Source organism: Prunus dulcis, chromosome 2 (assembly GCF_902201215.1).
Source record: "Prunus dulcis chromosome 2, ALMONDv2, whole genome shotgun sequence".
NCBI classification, from domain to species: domain Eukaryota; kingdom Viridiplantae; phylum Streptophyta; class Magnoliopsida; order Rosales; family Rosaceae; genus Prunus; species Prunus dulcis.
Window position 1 is genome coordinate 15,081,481 of NC_047651.1, and position 20,850 is coordinate 15,102,330.

Sequence of the window (20,850 nt, forward strand, 5' to 3'; positions counted from 1 at the left end):
ATGATAAACCAAAAACAATTGTTCTCTAATGATCAAGTTCAAGATGGCAATTTTCACTTGGTGCCAGTTTTTTTTCTGGAAAAAAATGGTTAAAATATTTAAAATATTAATAAAAATGGAAAGGAATTGTAGTTCAGATTATCAACTTTATCCATAAGAATAACAATAATAATAATAATAAGAATAATAAGAATTCAGCACAAAAATAAAGAAGAAATGAAAGGAAGTGACCTGCTGCACTGCTGACAGAAGCGCTGCTCTTGGCCCAACACCGTGACCTTGGAAGCCTTGGAGTGCATCTCGCACACCTTGTGCCTCCGGTGATACTCCTTCGCGTTCATCAGCGGCACGTGGCACCCCTCCACCTGACACCGCGGCACCACCTTCAACGCCAGGGTAGGCCCGCTCCCATACAGTTGCTGCGCCGCTGCTGCAGCCGCTCCTCCTCTGCCTCTCTTGCTCATCACGCCCACCGGAAGCCCCGCCACGTGTCGATCATCCAGGGCATGAGCATGAGCTCGAGCATGATCCTCGAAGTAGTGCCTCTTCCCCAGCTTCAAGCACATCAGGTGTGGGTCCGGATGGTAGTGGGAGCGGGCCCCGCCGCCGTAGAAACTAGAGTGCTGCTGCTGCAAGGGATGGCCCATGATGAACGCGTGACCGCCGGCGCTGGCCTCGGAGCACGTGGCGGAGCTGGAAGCCCCCGTCGTGGCGGCCACAGTGACGGCGGCCGGAGAGTAGAATGAGTTAGTGGCGGCAGCAGCAGCAGAAGTAGAAGTAGCACCACCCCATATATCCCAATTGGTGAGGCAGGTGTTGTTATTACCATTTTGCCCTCTGCTGCTGCTGCTTATGTGACTATTATTATTATGATCATGCCCTAACATGTTCATGTTCATGTTCCCACCTATTTCCATATCTCTCCTCCACTGATCTCAGAGAGAGTGAGAGAGAGATAGAGATAGATAGATGGGTTTTGGGTTTGGACAGTTTTGGTGGTAATATTGGGTACAAATTATAGGCAGAGATAAAGGACTAGCTGCTAGGGTATTTATATGTGTGTGTGTATATATATATAAGGTGTAAGAGATTTTCACAGAAATGGGGGAGCAACAGGCTGTAGGAGTTGCCTGCTGGTTGGGTATCACATATATAAGAGGAAAGGGGTTTCAGAAGAGAGAGAGAGAGAGGGAGAGCAGTGAAGGGTTCTCTCTGGGTTTCTTTTGTTCTACACCAATGGGGTTAAAGTGATTAAGCAAAAGGCTGCAAATTTTAAGTTCGCTCAGAGAGAGAGAGAGAGAGAGAGAGATAGAGATTGAGGGAGAGCCCAGTGACACGTGAGAGGGAATGGACGGACACGGGAGCGCACGTGGGAACAGTGGTAGGTGGAGCCAGCCAAGCTCCTCTGGAAAATGATTTGATTGAAGAGAGTCACTGCTATCATCAGTATTCAGTATGTGAGAGAGAGAGAGAGAGACAGAGAAAGGTAAACTTGTGATTAGACCAGAGAGGGTACTGAAACAGAAAGAGAGACGGACACGTGGCTTCCTACTAATTTATCCAATAACAATATCGTTTTCAAGTTAAACATTTACCTAGTCCCGCAGCATGCATTTTTCTTACAAAATGTCTCAAAATAGTACTTCTAATAGGGCTTAATTATAGTCAAGTCTGAAATTTTAGTACCTACTCCCTGAAATTTTAGTCAAGTCTCATTTTGTTATTCAAACTCAAAATGGCCTATTTTTACCCTTTTATTGAGATTTGGTGATTTACTTTACTCATATCGTCAACTTCATCTAAAAATCTATTAACTTTGATAACGTGATAGGAGTATTTTTGTAATTTCATACACATTGATCATTATCCAGCAATTAGGTGAGTGATGTGGCAAGTAGACCCACCTCCACATAGATAAAAATATAATTAAATATTATAATAATTAAAATTAACTAAAATTAAAATAAATCAGAAAAAATATATTCAAATAATTAAAAACCCTACCCAGTTGCAACAATCCTGTCTACCGACCACCACTCATGCCTCCTTGCATCGCGAGTTCATAACTTCGGCGACCAAAGAGAGAGAGAGATTGACAATCTCTCTCCAAACCAAGAAAAAAATAGATAAATCAGACAAACAAAAAAACAAATGAGAAAAAGAGAGAGAAAGAAGTATCATTCTCATTTCTCAATTTTTGATCGACCTCACATTTTCATACCCATATGGGATTTCGGCTTTTATTACCTTTTTTTTTTTTTTTTTTCAGTCACTACAAATTTAATACAGAGCCACAAACAAATACCTAAAGAGCTTCAAGTGCTCACTCTTCGGGCACATGCAATATCAAAGCTCACAATAATACAGAGCTATTTTTGGGATCTCGGAGGAATTCAAGAGAGGCAAACCCATATTTACACGAGAGAGACAAAACCCAAATTTGGTTTCTAAAGGGATTTTTTGTTCTAGCAGTTGCAAATGGGCTTGGGCTGCTGTAAAGAGAAAATGGATGAAGTTGCCCATGTGTTCGAGTTCAAGAATCAGGCCCTAAGAGTGCTTCGAAAAGTTCATGAAGCCTTAGAAAGCACTTTGGTTCCTTTCACCAACAAGACAGACAACTGTTACAGATCAATATTATTGCTTGGCCTGAGAAGCTTGTGGCATAGGAGTTAAGCATCTATGAGTTTAGCAATAAAGAGAGAAAGCTTGGATTTCTTATGGGAAACAGAGGTTCAAATCAAGGGGAGAGGGAAGAGAGGGAGAGATGGGGATAAAAGGATGGGTGGCTTGAGTAGATTTTCCAGCAGCTTGCCGATTGCTTGGTCGTGCTCTGGATGGTTCATGAGAAAGAAAGGAAGAAGATGGAAGAGCACAGTTTGAAATTGAAGCTTCCAGCAGTGATTAAGGTTGTTTGTTCGCTCTGGATGAGTTGAAACGATGAGTAGGAGATGTCCTTTTTTATAGGCGCTGGAAGCCCATTCTGGTTCAGGAACCCTAGCTGACTTTCCCCAAATTTTGCCAAGTCCTCTCCCTTCTTTCCCTTCACTTCTTTTGATTCAATCCATTTTGGTGAAAATTCCTTAATCCAAGCACATTGAGACAGAGCATTTTAGGGTTCCAAGGTTTTCCTGCAGCTGACTTCTTCCATCATGGGTGAGGCATCTCTTACTTTTCCTCCTGGTTTTCCTACCAAAGCTTGCTGGTCTAAAATGTGTCTTACTTCCAGCAGCCCGTGCACATGGGTTTCACTTGGTGGTTAACGATGGCTTGGTTTTGATTTGGTTTTAATAGGGTGCTGGGATATTTTCTAAGGTGCTTGGCCATTTCTCTAAGGTGTTGGGCTATTTCTTCAAGGTCCTGAGCTATTTTTTCTCTCTTATGCTTACCCATATATTTGGACTCAAGAAATGAGCCTGAGTTTGGTGCTCCTAAGCAGCCCAAAACTTCAACTTCTTGGACAAACAATGGGCCTGATGAACACTCGTAACCATTTATATCACAACCCACTCAGCAAGCCTCAGACATTTACGTGGCTTGGGCCCACTTAAGCTTGTAGCGTGGCTCGGTACTAAAATAAAGGTTTTCTTCGCTCGACGTTGCGTGTTGTGTGGTGTGTTTGTGCTCGGGCTCTGCCATATTGTAATGAGCTATGGCTGGGCCAAGCGATGCTTGACGGGACAACGAGCGCTGGTTCATGGAACCATTACATTTTATAGGCTCATATTGGCTTGGCGTGGCATGTAGACTATAACTTGTGTAAGCGCATACAACAAATTCATGCGTACCCCAGTCGGGCTCCTTTCTCGATTGAGTGCTGTACTGGGCTATAAATATATTTGGGCCCAGAGTTGAATTTTTTGGGCCTCAATAGTTTTTTTGTTCGAGGGTTCTCAAATTTTGAATGATTTTCCTTTCTATGTTTCTGTATTTGTTTTGAGTTTATATATTTTCCTTCCTGATCTGAGTTGTGTTTTAGGTTTGAGAGAGAGAGAGAGAGAGAGAGAGAGAGAGAGAGAGAGAGAGAGACAGTTATGATTGGGAATATGAGATTACATACAGTGGTTTCGATTTGAGCAAATTACATATTTGAACAATTTAAGGCCAGTTAACAAAAAATGCAGATGAGAGAAAGAAGAATCGGATGAGCAAAAGGCTGAACAGTAATCAGAAGAATTTTGGGTGGGCTGTCTTGATAAATTTTAGCGGAGAGAGAGAGAGAGAGAGAGAGAGAGAGAGAGAGGTTGTGCTATGATGACTTTTGGTGGTTGGTTGGTTATCTGGTGCTGCGTGGGTTGGGGGTGGATATGGTGGATTTTTGTTAAGAATGGGGATGGGCGTGGGAGGATTGGGGCTACTGGGGGAGTGATTGGGGGCTGGGTAGGGTTTTTAATTATTTGAATATATTTTTTTATGATTTATTTTAATTTTTAGTTATTTATCTATGTGGAGGTGGTTCACGTGCCACGTGAGTCACCCAATTAGCCGATAATAATTCATGTGTACGAAATTACAAAAATACCATTGCCACGTTATCAAAGTTTCAAAGAACGTTGGTGTAATTAAGCCTTTCTAATAAAATCACTCACTTATATATAATATTTTACTTGATCAAATTTCCTATAAGATACTCTACATTCTTCAATACGAACAAATATGTTTGGCATAATGAGGTTTTACTCTTTGCTTGCTAAAGTATAAGAAGAATTTGTAATTACACCTGCATTCGAAGTCTTTAATTCAATTCCTCTCTTTCTAAATATTACTTGTATCCAAAAAAAAAAAAAAAAAAGTGTGTATCTTGCCTTTGGTTTTATTATTTACTCAAAAGAATGCCCAAATACATGAAATTTTACGATGGGGGCTCACTTGTGTAAAGACAAAAATGTGGTTGATGATGGCTATAAACTCTCCTCTCTTTTTTCTTTTTTGTTTCGTTTTGTTTTGTTTTGGTAGCTACTAGCTTAGGGAGGGGATCATGAAAGGTTGGTTACAGACCATAGAGGACATCAATATGGTATCCGGTACCATCATGGTGGGACATGTACCTGATTCTGTAGGGAAAGTAAAATCTTTTATAGGGTCCCCATGACATATATATAGCATGAGTGCCTTACCTTTCACAATTAACAGATTAATAATGTAAATAACTTATTTCATTGAAAAGAGAATAATATTGACAAAATTTCAAATTAGCTTCAAATCATATCTATTATCTACCTAGCCTTCATGGCAACATTGACAAAATTTGACATTAAAAAAATAATAAATAAATTGCAAATATAGGTGTTAACTTTGGTGTCAGTCATTCTTTAAGTCATTTCATCTCTTACTTAAACTTAACAAACCCAAAATTTACAAATTCGTGCATTGACCATACCATTTTTGTTGGTCATGCGACCCTACTAATTTTGTACAAAAATTTTACAAAAAAATGCGTGCAATGAAATACTTGTCGGTTCTTGTACGAACTTGCCTGAATATTTTGAGCTTCATATTATTCATCCGACCACAAAAAGTTGGAGAGAAATAGGTCAACTCACACACCCTTTTTTGGGGTTTTTTTTTTTTTTTTTAACCTTCTCATTTTCCCAATATCAATTAGTTAAAAAAGGGGGAAAAAAAAACTCCTAAAAACCCACATTTATGTCCCTTCTCAACGAGAAAGACTTCCATAAAACAGGAATAGCACATGATAATACTTTCACAAATCACAACAATATTGGTCGAAAATAGTAGAACAGTGTTATCCCTATTACAACGGAGTTTTTCTCCCTCTCAAAACTCATTCTTAGGATTGGTGTTCTTTTTATATATATAATTCTATATATAAAACTGAAATTCATTTGGGTTCCACCTTCAAATGCGATCATTTTGGTTGGGATGGTGGATAGCAATGTTATTATTCCACAATTAATATAGGATGAAAAGTTGGGTTCGAGATTTTACGTACCCCACTCATATATTTTCTCCCTTGTGAGGTCTTCTCTCCAACCACGTACTCAAAAAATAATGATATGAATGTCCACCACTCTTTTGCTCGCAAACAAACATATTCCAGCATCGTAGACTTTCGACATAATGACCCATATTATAATAGTGTGAGTGAAATCATTGAATATAATTGTGACCAGTGACGGATCTGCATGGGGACAAGCTCGAAAAAATTTCAACAGTTTGATTACTTACAAGTAAATACATGTACATAGATCTTGTTTCTTTGCTATTAGAATTACATTGAGATATTTAGTTATATACTTTTTTTATAAGGTTTTGGGGTTGGATTTGTTTTAAGAAATCAATGGCAGTTTTGTAATTTAAAAGAAGTTAAAAACGTTTTTATTATATTGTAAATGAAGTTGGGTATGTTTGTAAAGCCTATTTCATATAATTTTTTTTTTTTATAATTTAGACTCCTATATTAGGTATAATAGTAAATCTCTCAATTAAGTTTGGGCAGGACATAAATTCGGTTGTGAATACCCAATAGTCGAAACTGGGATCCATCATCATCATCCACAAAAAAAGATCTATGATTTCCAAATATTACTCCTCACATTGGCTGATTGTGACCACTCCTTATTGGCATTGTTTTTGAATGGTCAGAAAAATAATTCATACTTGCATAGACTGTTTTTGCTGACAAATTGTGGTTTTGAAACCTAAAGTCATTAACACGTACCAAGTTATCTAGAAACTCTTTTGTTTCTGCATTTATTAGAAATTATACGACAAATCTTCTTATCATAGTTTATTTATTCACGTGTTATAATATAAGTAAACGAAACAATTGAGGATACTGCTTAAGAATCCCAAGTGGCAATGCATGCCAATGTGAAAACAATATAGTTTCAAAGTAGTTTTTTTATTTGGAACAATTATTCGGATCCAAAACAAACCAAATTGTCCAGACATTACTATAGGAAATCGGGGAAAATGCAGTAACAATGACAGATCGAAGTACTTTTTTGAACAGCTATCCCCAAACGGTACCAGACAGCTGCAGAACGACCGTGAAAAAAAGGTCTTGGAATTACTGTCACTTTTGCTTCAAGTAAAATAGTAAAAACTAACTATGATAATTGAGTAAAAGCAAAAGGACTCTGCTGTCTGCTCCTATTCAGGGAACTATGGACGACTTTTTAAAGCAGCAGTCGGTGCACCCACAAACCAAAACAAAAAACCACATATTAGTTACTGCCCGGCCGTCACTTGTCAACTCTTTTTTCTTTTCTTTTCCTTTTACTTTCATTTTAATTTTGAGAAAGAAAAAAAATCATTTTGATGTAGCATGTACTTATCACTCCAGTTAATAATGCATAATTTGTGAATATTAACTGTAAATTTGGATATAACTTCCACATCCCTTATTTTATACCTCTCTCTCTATCTCTTGAATGATTAATTAAATTGTGCGAGAGACAGAGAGAGAGGATATATAAAACATGTGTGACACTTATAGTTGTACTAATATGTGATATTACTAATATATTTATATTATAACACGTGTATGTATTTATTTGTACATACCCCAGATTCATAGTACAATTACATATGTAAATTTGGGTAAACTAGATTATAATTTAATCATAATATAACACAACGTAATTGTTACATTGAATAATATGATCGCGATGTATGCGCTTCTCCTGGCTTGCCATCAATGCCTATGGTTAAAAAGACTGAGGAGGAAATGAGCATCCAAAGAAGTGGGACCCATGCCACTGATTAAAACTCTGACAGCTGCGATTGTGCCACGTGTATGGTCGTAAAGTTCACTTGTGCATCGTATGGTCTCTTTAAATGTACAGGCGCAGAAGACTCAGAGCTCAAAAACTTTATGTGGTTTTGTAGTTTGCGGGAAATTTTTTAGAATTTTCCCCAAACGAATAAGATCAAGAAAGCAGAGAGAGAGAGAGAGAGAGAGAGAGAGAGTGAGTGAGGAGTAGGAAATTCTAACTGTGTACTTTAGCTTTGTTGACTGCATGGCAAAGTGGGTACTCGACACGTGTCCAAACAGACCATGATTTCAAAAAAAAAAAAAAAATGTAAGTACTCTAGTAACAGAGAGATGAGCGTGCAAGTTAACTGAGTGTACGATACATGGGGAGCATAAGGCTACGTTGTTTCTTTTAATGAAACACCAACAAGGATTACAAAAGAGATGAAGAAAGCATTAGGGGGGGACCATTTTATTTATTTATTTAATTTTATTTTCTGGGTTCATCTTTTAAGGGTGATGATGATATTAGGATAGGAGTGGGCGAGTGGGGGGTGGGGGGGGGGGGACCATGAAACCATGTTTTAAATTTCACTTGGAGATAATCATTGTACGAGAATTCGGATATTATATTTAAAGCATGACAATTATGGTAATCATATTTACAGTCATAAACTTTACGCATGACCTGTTTATCAAGTCCTTGTTCTTGTAGAGAGGTAGCTACCTTCCAGCTTTAGTATAAAGGCATCTTTAATATCCATAAATACGTCATATCATAATGATCGTATATATCCAGAGAGAATCAATCTTCCTCAAAGAAGGTACACCCAATGGATCGAGCAGATCTTGAGATACAAAGACTAAGGGTGGTAAAAGTCAGTTAGAAAAGAGAAGATGATTGCGACCTTTCACTGTGAAAAGAAAGTCCAAAGTTCACTGTTCCTAAAGAAAATCATTCAAACCAACAACACAGTACACAGCTCTGATATAACATTATCCATCCAGAATATATAGGACAGAGAGAGAGAGAGAGAGTTACATTAGTTGCATTAGCAAAATTCGTTTTGGTAAAGCGAAAGGGTAGCAAAAATCCCATTCACAAATTTTAACACATGGAAAGTTTTCACCGAAAAAATGAAACCTAAAGACGTGTGTGGAGCCAAAAACGAGACTGACAGAGAAGTTAATTGTATGAATCTGAGACTGCTGAGTCAATCTGGGGGCCATGCTTAGCTGCTTACCGCACAACCCTCCATCTTTCTGAGTTGATAAAAGAAAAGTGGGTGCAGAATATTGCACATATATATAGATATATATATATATATACAGATATTATATGGACCCTACCAGCTAAAAGCTAATCTCCCATCATTTCAACTCCATATATGTGAAACAGAAATCTCCCCATTTACTTCACATTTTGAATCATCTGTTTCATATCGACAACTAAAAGGATGTCTACTATACAAAATTCAATTCCATTGGAGCTTTGTGCCTTTAGAGGAGTCACATGCATGCTGCTTTGGATGGATGAGCCAGAGGGCTCACCAGAACCATTGAATTCAATTGATGAACCTTGTGAAAAGTGTGTCAGGTATATACGTAGAGCTCGGATTTTGGTCTCCATTCCATAGTGCTCTTCTACTGTAACCCACTGGAAAATTCTGCCATACATCAATCAACCACTTTGATCATGTTTGCGTTCGGGGTAATATTCTCTATAATAAGGGAGTTTCGAATGATGGAGATTTAACTAAACTCCATACCAGTGCATGAATAAAACTCCTTTTGGTTTCTGCCAACGGGTCCAGCGTAGTGAAAAAGGATATTGACTTGCATACCAATAGCTTCAAGTTCGAACCCTAGGTACCTTGGCAGTGTGTGCGAGAAAATTCTCTTCCTTTTCCTAACTTTGGCAAACACTCCTTCTGGTTTCTATTGTTATTTCTTGATATTACAATTGGGTGAAAAAAGGGGCTTGGCATTGGCATTCAAAACTAGCTACTTGGGCTTGTCCTGGCCCACGTTTAGCTCTACGGTTGCAGAGTGTTGGTCCCATGGCAAATCTGGTGTCTAACTATGGAACCAGGAAATCCAAGGTATGACAGATGAGCTGTACTGTAAGGAAAGGATCACATAGCTGGCAATTGTTGGGTTGGGGGCCCAGATTTATTTCCAAAGGAGCTTGGTCTTATTTGTGTCTCCAATTTGAGGCCTACCAGAAATCACATCACATAAGTATTGTACATCATCGTCACTGTCACATCACATAAGGAGCTTGTTCTCATTTCTTATGAACATTGTAGTCTTTAATTTTTACTTGACATTGTTTGTATAGGGACCCGCGCAGGAAGAGGGTAGACTATTAGTTAGTCCAATGAGTAAGCTCTTATGTGTTAGAGATGTTTGCGTAATCCTCACGGCTTTGTCTTGTCGGTTGTAATTTGGTTTCTCAATAATGTATCTCACTTTTTCTCAAAAAAAAAAAAAAAAAAAACCTTCCATTGAGACTGTACTAAAAAAACCCATTAATCTAACTTAGCTGGAGCTGTTAGCCTATAGGGCACATGAAGGAAGTTAGACAGATATGGGTCATACATGTTTCCCTGAATATTTTGTTTGATGAAAATCTAAGCCCAACGAAAACAAGTCGAGCCCAGATTTGTTTACTACCTGGAAATTCATACTCCACTATTACTAATTAATTTTAAATTTTCAATATTTTCTTTTAATACAAGCGATAATTTAAACTACACGAAAGTAAGAGAGTCACGGGTGGCAATTTCAAGCACGACCCGTTACACAACTCGAAACTCGCACCAGAATTTAGCAGGTTTAACCTGCACGATTAAAATTCAGGTCATTTTCGAGTCAACCCGCCATGACCCGTTTAATAAATGGGTGGGTTTCGAGTCAACTCGCCATCCGCTAAAATGCCTATGTAACTTGTTTAACTAAATGGGTTATGGCGGGTCAACCCGCTAAAATACCTATGTAACCCGCCAACCTGCCAAAATACCTGTGTAACCTGCCAACCCGCTAACCTATTTATTTGTTTATTCTTCATTTTTCTTTTTCTTTTTTTAATGTCTTTTAGTTGCTACCACTTAGCGAGTCAATCCGACATGACTCGAAACCCGCAAGAGAACTTAACTGGTCAACCTGTGTATGACACGTTTATTAAATAGGTCAGGTTTGGGTTGAGCATTCATATAATCTTGACACGACACGATCCATTACCAACCCACACACTATTAATGTGTCATGGAGAGTCAAACTTGAGATACCACTGCAAATCAAGACCCTTTTCCACTGAGTTAGACCATTTCAGCGTTCACATTTGAACTTATTCACTCAAAAGTTGGCTCGAATGCCATTGACGAGTTAGATCTTGATGGTCAGATACCTTTGATAAATTTTCCTCCATTGCCAGACTTGTAAAAGCATCCAGGATACTCTGCAACATTAATCGCCATAATTTGCGTGCATTTCACTATGTGCCACGTGTAGAACTAGAACCTGTTTCTTCACAAACATAAATGAAACTTTGGTTTACCAAAATTCCTATAGTTTGGGATTGTTTTTCCTTTTTCTGGTGAACAAGATAAGACAGCCAAACATAAAATTGATAATAAAAAGGAAGCACACATATTATTAATTCCATGATTAACTGGTCCATGGTTGTTATATTGGTTGGCCTATCAATTACTCTTCTGTAAAGGGAAATAATTTCCAGCGGAAACAGCATAAACTAACTACCGGCAGTTGGAAATTTGAGGTTGCAAAAAGTTACTGTATACCAAGACAGTTTTCTGTTACAAAAGTTGGTTTGGTAGTGTCAAGTACTTCGTTGACAAGTTATATATGAACTAACAAACTGAGAACAAGCTAGCTAGACACAAACTTGGGGCTCAATAGAAAGTAGTCAGGAAGCAACACTGTGGTTGTGTCGTGGCCTAACATGGTTGTTGTTTGTGACTTTCCAAACAAGAAAGTATGAAACTGTTTCAAATCAAATGCTTTCTCAGAGTTTGACTGATTGAGTCATCCACACGCCTAAAAAAATTATCACAATCCTAACGACCACGAGTGCAAGTTTCAGACATTTGAGCTAGCCAGCTACCCTTTTAATTATCTTTACCATACATGCACCAAACTTGGACTTGAAAGCTAATGATGTCCCAAACTGATAAGTGGGTTTCCACCCGATTTTAACTATTTGTCATGAAATGTTATATTAAATGTTAATTACGAGTTTTATCTCTGTGCTAAAAAATGTGATTAGTAATGTTGTCAAAACATATAACTTTGTCGTCTCGATTGAAAATACGAAAGAGAAAATTGGTCAAAAATACATTTTTGTGACAAATGATCGTAAGGAACGTTTAATATTGGTGAATTCACTCCTTGAATTGATGCCCTCAAAAGTACACATATCCTTTGAACCATGTATTGAAACCCTTAAACACAAGATTTGAAACTTCATTTTATAGTAGGATCACATATTCACATGATCATCACAATTATGTCATTGACTCGAATATAATAAAAATGTTTCACACATCATGATAAAAATGTTTCATTTGTAGTAACCGCACATCCTTAAACACAACACACCATTATAATTTCCCTATCATAAGATGTCTGCTATCTTATCTTCCATCTGTCCTCCTATATTAAAGCTTCCTTCCCTAACCTCGAAGCCCCTTTAACGGCTCTACCTGCCATGTCTCTGTTATTCAGTTATTCCCTCTCCCTTTTCTTTTTCTTCTTCTTCTTCTTCCTCAACCTCCATGCTCTGAGGGCCAGTCCCGACACCGGAATCTTATCATCAGAGCATACAAATCATCACTTCACGTTGCATGGCACACGACGTTACGTCTACTTTACAGGAAAACCTAGGTGGGTGCGTCCCATGACGCCCATGACACTCACCTACGCTTTCTCTCCTGACAACATGATCAACTCCTTGAGCTTGTCCGATATACGACAGGTGTTCAAACGGGCTTTTGCCAGATGGGCATCCGTGATTCCGGTGAGCTTCGCCGAGTCCGAGGACTATGGCTTCGCGGACATCAGAATAGGGTTTTATAGTGGTGATCATGGGGACGGAGAGCCGTTTGATGGGGTGCTTGGGATTTTAGCCCACTCGTTTTCACCGGAGAGCGGACGGCTCCACCTCGATGCAGCGGAGACGTGGGCGGTGGACTTTGGGACGGAGAAGTCCCCGGTGGCCGTGGACTTGGAGTCGGTGGCCACGCATGAGATTGGTCATTTGCTAGGGTTAGGGCATAGTTTGGTGAAAGAGGCTATAATGTACCCGAATTTAAAGCCTAGGGATAAAAAGGTTGATTTGCAGCGTGATGATATTGAAGGAGTGCAAGCTCTGTACGGATCTAATCCAAATTATACGGTTGGAGATTTATCGGAGTCATACATTTCGACAAATTTGGCCGTGGATTTCAGAACTTCTAGACAATCAAAATGGGCCAATTTCATCCTGGCTTTGATCATAATCTGTTTGTGCATATGTAATTGATTAGCATCACAACTTCGTTTTCTTTTTTACTTTTTTACTTTTTTACTTTTTTTTAAATATAAAATCTTTCTTCTTCTTTTTTTTTTTTTTTTTTTTTTGGTTGGGGCGAGATCAGATCAGAGAGAGTAAAGGTCCTCTTTTACATTAATTAGCATAAAGGTTTGTTCTTTTTCTTTTTAGAAGGTTTTGAAGTTTACAAATGTCACATTTGAGCTTCCATGTTTAAGTTTCAATATGGTAGTTGCTATAAAATTCTCGAGATAATCATGAAAAATAGGTATAACTTGTCTGTGCTCCAACCTAGCCCATATAGGCAAACTTGGGCCAGCATTATATGACATCAAGTTTGGATCAAGTTGGGCTCCAGTTGGGCCTGATCTCTAAAATATACCTTAAACCAATGTGTTTTTTTGGGTCATTTGCTAGGGAGGAGGAAGGGGAAGTATTATATTAGATTGCTTCAAGATTCTCTCCTACGTAAATCGAATTCGGGTGCACATTTGAGGAGAGGGAGAGAGTTTGGCCCACTTTTACACTGTAGTGCCACCACATGTACTACCTTAAACCAATGTAAACGAGATGCTAAATATGTAGATGAAAAAAAACTTTAATATAAGTTGCAATTAGTCATTATTATTGGGCGCACCAACCAGATCTCTATCGTTTTCCTACATGGGAAATCAAGCCATAAAGTCAAATTGGAGTCTTAATCAAAAGGTATTCTTTAAACCAATATAAGGAAAACATGGTGGCCAATGATGTGATTAATTTGTTTGGACCCTTTGGACTTTAGACGACAGCATTGATTAAAACATATTATATACATACATACATACATATATATATATATATATGTGTGTACATATACCATGATGCAAGTGTTGAACAAAAATGAATCTATAAAGAGAATTTCATTTGTCATTAAAGAAAAACAAACAAACAAACAAGAAGAAGATCTAGCAGGAAGGTATGGAAGCTGGCGGAGTAAAATAATATCCATATAGATTAGATACAAGAAAGAAAAACGAAAAAAGTATTGGTGGGTGGTTGGGAGGTCGATGGCATTGGCCATTGGCAACTCATTTCTCTCCCTTCCCTCTCTCATTTTCTCAGATGGAAAGCAACTTTCATCTCAAAAGTCAGTGAGCGTGTGTCTGTTTATAAAAATGATATCTTGACCTACAAGCATATTTCAATTTTTAGTTATCATCCACGGACAAAGAAGTTTATAGCTCTAATGATTAAAGGTATTATTTATACACAAGGTCTTCCATTTTAATTTCTCTTTTTTTAATATCGCTTATGTAAAAACAATATATTATCACAGATGTGTGGTTTGATTTGTTTGAAAACAATCTTGAATATTCCTCATGGGGATTTTTTTTAATTTAGAAAAATTAAAAAAGAATTCTTTATTGCTCATGAATTCAAAATTTTAATTTTTTATATAATATAAGCGATAATATAAACTACAAGGGTATCGAGGTTTTTTTCACACACATTATCAATGTGTCATGGGAGGTCGAATATGAGACCACTGATCTACAAATTAAGACTATTTTTCACTAAACTTACTAATTTTGAATCCTAGTAAATGTTTCGTCACAAGTTCGTCTATTGGCATTAAAAAAGAATAGGAAAAAAATAATCCATGTTTAGAATTTTCTTTAGGTAGCATAGCATGCGCATGCACTGTGATAAAATCAAGAAAAATTAATGCTTAAGTGCTTGACTAGTGGACATCTTTATACTAAAGAACCCATTATCAAGATCTTGTCTAATGTACCTTATATTAAATAACCCTTATATCATCGTGATAATCATTTGTGTCCCTGCCAGAGTCATACATTATATATTTCACAAATCCAAGTGAAATTGACCAACATGTTTTATGATATAAAAAATGTGGTTTGTGAACTTGAGATCATCTCTCACAACCCAAGTAAATGTTTATATGTTTACCTATAATAATGGCGGTGAGAGATATTCTAAATAATTGCTTAGAAGAGAGTCTTTACATGCCGATATGATCTAATTTAATGAAAAATGATATTAGTTTGTAAAGGTGAATTAAGACAAATCTCGAATGCAAGAATAACTTCTCTTAATCATTTTAGCTATAAATTCTTTACGTGACAATAATAATACATGTTTAATTTGACTCGCTTTACACATAAGAGGACATTTCTGATGGTGGCGATTACTTTCCCTCATCATCACGACATCGAGAAGTACTACTTAAAAACGCGAAAAGATTTCCAGTGGGGAGAGAGTTGACCTTTCGATGTTAATTAATGAAACCTAAGTGGCTGATATAAAGCAACTCCATGTGTTCCAAAACTTTGATTGCAAAATCCATTATTTCAGACCACAAATTAAGATTTGTTTTTTCTAAGTGAAGAGGTCAACTATCGTTAATTAGACGACACTGTTTTGTTTTTCGGATTTGAAATTCTTATTAATATTATATATATATATATATATATAGAGAGAGAGAGAGAGAGAGAGAGAGAGAGAGAGAGAGAGAGAGAGAATCAATCAACTAAATTCACTCTAAGATGACACCCATAAGCACAAAATCAAGAAGATATTCTTGGTCTTACGTAGAAGATGACACCCAATAAGCACAAAATCAAGAAGATGACACCCAATTAATTTTCTCTGGATGTTAGCGTAGAGGAAATGCCTACATGGTTAGAAATTAGAATTTTGACATGTTAAAAGCCCCAAATCATCACGCAAACAATCATATATTAACATCACCAAGAGAGAACAAAAAATAAAATTATCCAAGATTAGTATTATTTTTTGGCCAAGAACTCTAATATGTTATTTGCAATAATACTTGTTAATCACGAGTGTATATTCAGATGTATATGATATCATATCATCGATAACTTTGATTGATAATAAAATAAGAAGTGCTTTCTCGAAATTTGAATATCAAACCATCAAATTTTAGCTCATCAAATAGACATCATATATAGAAAAATATTATTTTATCAAACTGTGAATACGGACCACTGATCAAATTAGTTCTTGTCGAGCTATGTAAGATTGCTAAATCCATTGAATTTGTAACAACTAGATTGAAAATCAAGGAAATTCAAGATAAGCATAGAGAATCCATTTCCATTAAGAGAAACAAATTAGTGACGATCTTTTATGAAAGAAGATATACATTGAAGATAAGCATATATGCTTTCTACTAATCATTCTTTGTTACTAATTTGGTGCAGCTCAAAATAAGTAAGAGAATCAAATATAAAGAAGGATTGGGGTTGTATTGGAACGAACGAAAATAGCACTATTTTCATGTGCTTTGTTGCTAGAAACTGCAAATACAACTTACTGATGCAGCTTTGCTTGTAAGTGGGATAAGAGGAGGTTGAGGGTATGAAGGCGAAGCAAACCATGTGACCCGTCTTAATGACAGTTTGGAAACAAAGGAAAGTGTGGACCAATGGAGGAAACGTCTCTTTGATAAATCATGTATTATTTTTAGTAAGTTTCCTTCTTCATTAATTTTTTTATTTTATACAAACGATACTTTAATTTAATCTAAACTATAGGGAGGGGGAGTTAAACTCATGTGCAGAGTATGAAGCACATTCTCTCTAACCGACTTGGCTAAAACCATGTTTCCAGGACTTCATTTTCTATTGAGTAATTGTATAGACATCAAAACCAAATATTAAACTTTTAAATTCCAATTGAGGTTGTTTGGAGAGAGAGAGAGAGAGAGAGAGAGAGAGAGAGAGAGAGAGAGTAATTTGATAGAGTTGGGCTCGTTTGGGAATGCTTCTTTAAGAAGCACTTATGTTCATAACCGCTTTTAGTAAAAGTGCTTTTATTATAAAAATGTTGAAATTTTTGATTAAAAAATTCTATTGCTTCATGGAAAAGCATCTTGCAGTGCTTCTCAAGAAAGCACTTTTATGACCCAGAAGCACTTCTAAATTTTTTTGCCAAAAATTGTCAGAAGCGTCTTGAACTGTTCCAAAAGCATTCTCAAACAGGCCAATGAATGTCTCTTACTAACAAATAATTTAAAGTAATTGTACAGAATTCAAATCAAAATATATATGTTTTAATTCTTAGATGATGGGACACTATTTGATTTATTTCATTTCTAGTCTATTCTGTTAAATAATATATTCGGATTATTTGTTGACTGATATTTTGGGGAAAGCTTTGATGACTTTTTGGTATGATTTGTGTGTAATTTATTGAGTGTTTGTAAGTCCAATCAACCTGAGAGAATAAAAATAATAAGAAATAATAATAATAATAATAATAATAGTAAAAAGAAGAAAATAGAATTGGATATGGCAGAAAAAGATGGCTTCATTGTCAATTCAAGAGACCCCCAATGAGGAGGAGTTTTGTTGCTTTCTCATAAATGGCCAAAACACGAACAGTGGAAGAGACCTTATCAGCTTGTGTACTTTGGAGATATTTCAGAAATGAGCATGTGTAAGCAGAAGAAAAAATGATTAAGAATTCATGATTTAAATGAATGGCCTAGGAAGCAGCAACATCCACTCAAATTTCACATCTCCAACCCTCAAATTCCAAGCACTCACTCAGCCTCCCTCACAAACCAAAAACAAAAAAGAAGAAAAAATAATAAAAATCTTGGGAGAAAACATATATATATATATATATATATATATATATATATATATACTTCCTCCCTAGTTTTTCATATTGGTGACAATAATGGAGAGGGCCTAGCTATCTATTAAAGGCCGTCCTTCAATGAATCTGTAAAAGTTAGCAGCTTTAGGTACTATGAATTCTTTGGTGAGAAGGCATTCAATTCTCCTCACTCATCATCAGAGTCTCAACAAAAGCAAAGAGGAGGGTGCAAGTAAGTTGTTTTTTTTCTAACTCCCCCAAGAACCCCCTGCTGTGACAGAGACAAACCCTACACTTTCACAAATCAAATACTCTACTCTCCTTGTACGTACAAATCAAATACTTCTTCCCTACGTTAAAATCCGTCGTCTACGACCTTTTTTTCGTACATTTGGGTAATCAAATTGATAAGAAGAGATCACAAAATCTGTATTAGTTTAATTAGCATCAATAATCCTACCTTAATTGATAAATTATCACATGACATTAAGCTTTTCTTTCTACTTCTATAATTAGTAAATTAATTAGCTCATCATATTCATTGATCCCAACAAAGCTTACGTTATTTTATTTATAACTTAATTAATGAAAAACCACACCACAAATTAAGAAAACAAAACACTAGACCTCCCTCCCATTCCCATATGGAAAACAAGTTATATATAATATATATAATTAACATAATCTACTTCTATAAACACTTAAACCCTTTTAGTTTGAGGAGGGTGCTGATCATCAAGGCTAGCTGTTTTGATATCACACTCACAATCTTATAAGCTGTCTTAACACATTACATCCTTGAGAAGCTTGTACCTTCGTGCTGTGGGTCTTGGTGACGGCACGCCGCTGTTCTTACTAGCCTTCTCCCCGCTGCCGCTGCCGCCACCGTCTTGATGATCACGGTGTTGTTGATGATCGTGTTGCTTGATCTTGTGGTCACCGGAATATTCGGACCTGCTCGAAGCGCCTCCGGTCTCAACTCCCCCAACCACGCTCGATTTCTTGGAAGAGCCACCGTGCCTTGCGGTGCTCCTCTCTTGATCACTTCGGCACCAATCGCACAGTTCAATTGGCTCCGCGTACTCACTATAAAAGTTACTACAATACCTGCATATATTTGAATACATATTAAGTTTTGTTTTTTCATTTATTCAACAAACTGTCTTTCATGAGATTTGATTGCAAAGGGTTTCACAGAGTAAATAATAAGCACAATTAATCAGGAGCCAAAAAAAAAAAAAAAAAGTGTAACACAATTTCACATGGGTATCATGCTTAATTAGTAAATGATTTATTTATTTTTAGTGTCAGCATTAGTTAGATTATGACATTATAAACACGTTTATATACATATAAATGTTGATAATGACATAGGATGGTTTTGCTATGGTACTATGGTGAGCATCATATATATGCATGGTATGGTACCAATAATAATATAGGTTGGTTGGGTAGGTGTTTTATGGAGATGGGTTTCTACCTATTCAGTTACCAGTAGCTATCACACATGAATCATGATGATGATGATGATGATGATGATGATGATGGTGATGATATAAAACATCATGATTTCTATTTATACACACCCACTGACTCACACATACATACATATCTATACACAAGCTAGCTAGCATATATTATATATCCATATATATATATATGTATGATGCATGGCATGTATATGATGATGATGGTTATGGTGATGATGGTGAAAATCCATACGAGTGTTGAAAGCGGTTGCGGCATTTGTTGCAGCGGAAGAGCTTGTCAGGAAAACCCACGTCACCACACATGCAGCAGACAGTTTGAAGATCCACCATGGCTGATTTTTCTTGAAGCAATTCAAGAGCTACGAACCCTTTAATTAACAGACAGAATATTTTCTCTGTATCAGGAACAAACCCAAGAACCAAAAAACCCAAAAAACCAAACCCAAGCAGAGAGAAAAGATACACAGAGAGATAACTAAAAGGAGGGGGAGAGAGAGAGAGAGAGAGAGAGAGAGAGAGAGAGAGTTAAATATAAAGAGAAGAGATGAGAACTAATGATTTTAAGTCGGTGTGTAAATTCCATGTTTATACATTAAATAATTCTTAATTCTTAATTATTATAAATATATAAATATATAAATATATATATATATATATATTGGAGGAGATATATACACAGGTAGACCACAGGTTGCTTGCAGTCGTTTTCAGTTAGGGCAGAGAGGAGAAGAATGGTGAACCTTAAAAAAGAGGTGGGAAAATGACACTTCTGCCCCGGGCTGAGCTTGCCTTCTTCCCTACCTATCATTTCTCTTTTGCATTTCAACATCCATATCATAAATAAAAAATAAAAAAATAAAAAAATGGCAATGTTCCATCCCAATAGCTATCACTACGCTCCTATTTAATTGAGTGTGATGTACGCACTTGGATTTATATATTTGTTTGTGTATGAACTTTTTGCTCACATTTCAGATTTCATCGTACACTAGTAACAACTTTTTCTATATAGATAGTGTCATTATTTTTCTATGGATATTAATTACTTGCACTTTACATCTTGATGTGGTTGCTGTCTACATTTTTTATATTGAAACAAATGGGGGCAAAAGAACAACTTGTTGGTTGCCTTGAATATAGGCGCATGAAGCATTCCTTCATCAATACTCAAATGCACGATGGGAACACATTGGGAATTTTAGGTCATAATTAAATTTAAATTTTATTACGAACGAGATATTCTACTTTAAATAGATTTATTAAGAATAAAGAATATGCAATACGTCATCTTAATTATAACTCACACTATATATTCAGATGTAGATATTTACGAGTTAATGTGTTATATTGTTTCTTATAAGAAAATGTTTTAAATCATATTGACACATTTAGATGCTCACATTCTAAGCTTATATATGTTTTATATTGTATAATAAGATAATTCATTCATAGCTATGCGA

General features: G+C 36.5%; 4 protein-coding genes across 4 annotated transcripts in view; 2 read left to right on the top strand and 2 right to left on the bottom strand.

Moving 5' to 3' along the window:
- The window catches only part of LOC117618230, a 1,339-nt gene extending 1,246 nt beyond the window's left edge, over window positions 1–93 (top strand). Inside the window, exon 2 of the mRNA XM_034347831.1 lies at window positions 68–93. Within this exon, the coding sequence (XP_034203722.1) occupies window positions 68–93 (26 nt within the window). The remainder of the gene's footprint in view (window positions 1–67) is intronic.
- Window positions 94–194: 101 nt separating this feature from the next.
- On the bottom strand, window positions 195–647 carry LOC117618232 (squamosa promoter-binding-like protein 7). Its single transcript, XM_034347832.1, has one exon. It carries the CDS (start codon window positions 645–647, stop codon window positions 195–197), a length of 453 nt encoding a protein of 150 aa, XP_034203723.1.
- Window positions 648–12,446: 11,799 nt separating this feature from the next.
- LOC117618233 (metalloendoproteinase 4-MMP-like) lies at window positions 12,447–13,259 on the top strand. Its single transcript, XM_034347833.1, has one exon. The coding sequence runs from the start codon at window positions 12,447–12,449 to the stop codon at window positions 13,257–13,259; it is 813 nt and encodes a 270-aa protein (XP_034203724.1).
- Window positions 13,260–18,437: 5,178 nt separating this feature from the next.
- LOC117619499 lies at window positions 18,438–19,921 on the bottom strand. The gene is made up of 2 exons (XM_034349472.1): window positions 19,623–19,921; window positions 18,438–19,007 (listed from the first exon to the last, which is right to left on the bottom strand). Exons 1-2 carry the CDS (start codon window positions 19,718–19,720, stop codon window positions 18,683–18,685), a joined length of 423 nt encoding a protein of 140 aa, XP_034205363.1. The 5' UTR covers window positions 19,721–19,921; the 3' UTR covers window positions 18,438–18,682.
- Window positions 19,922–20,850: the final 929 nt, after the last annotated feature.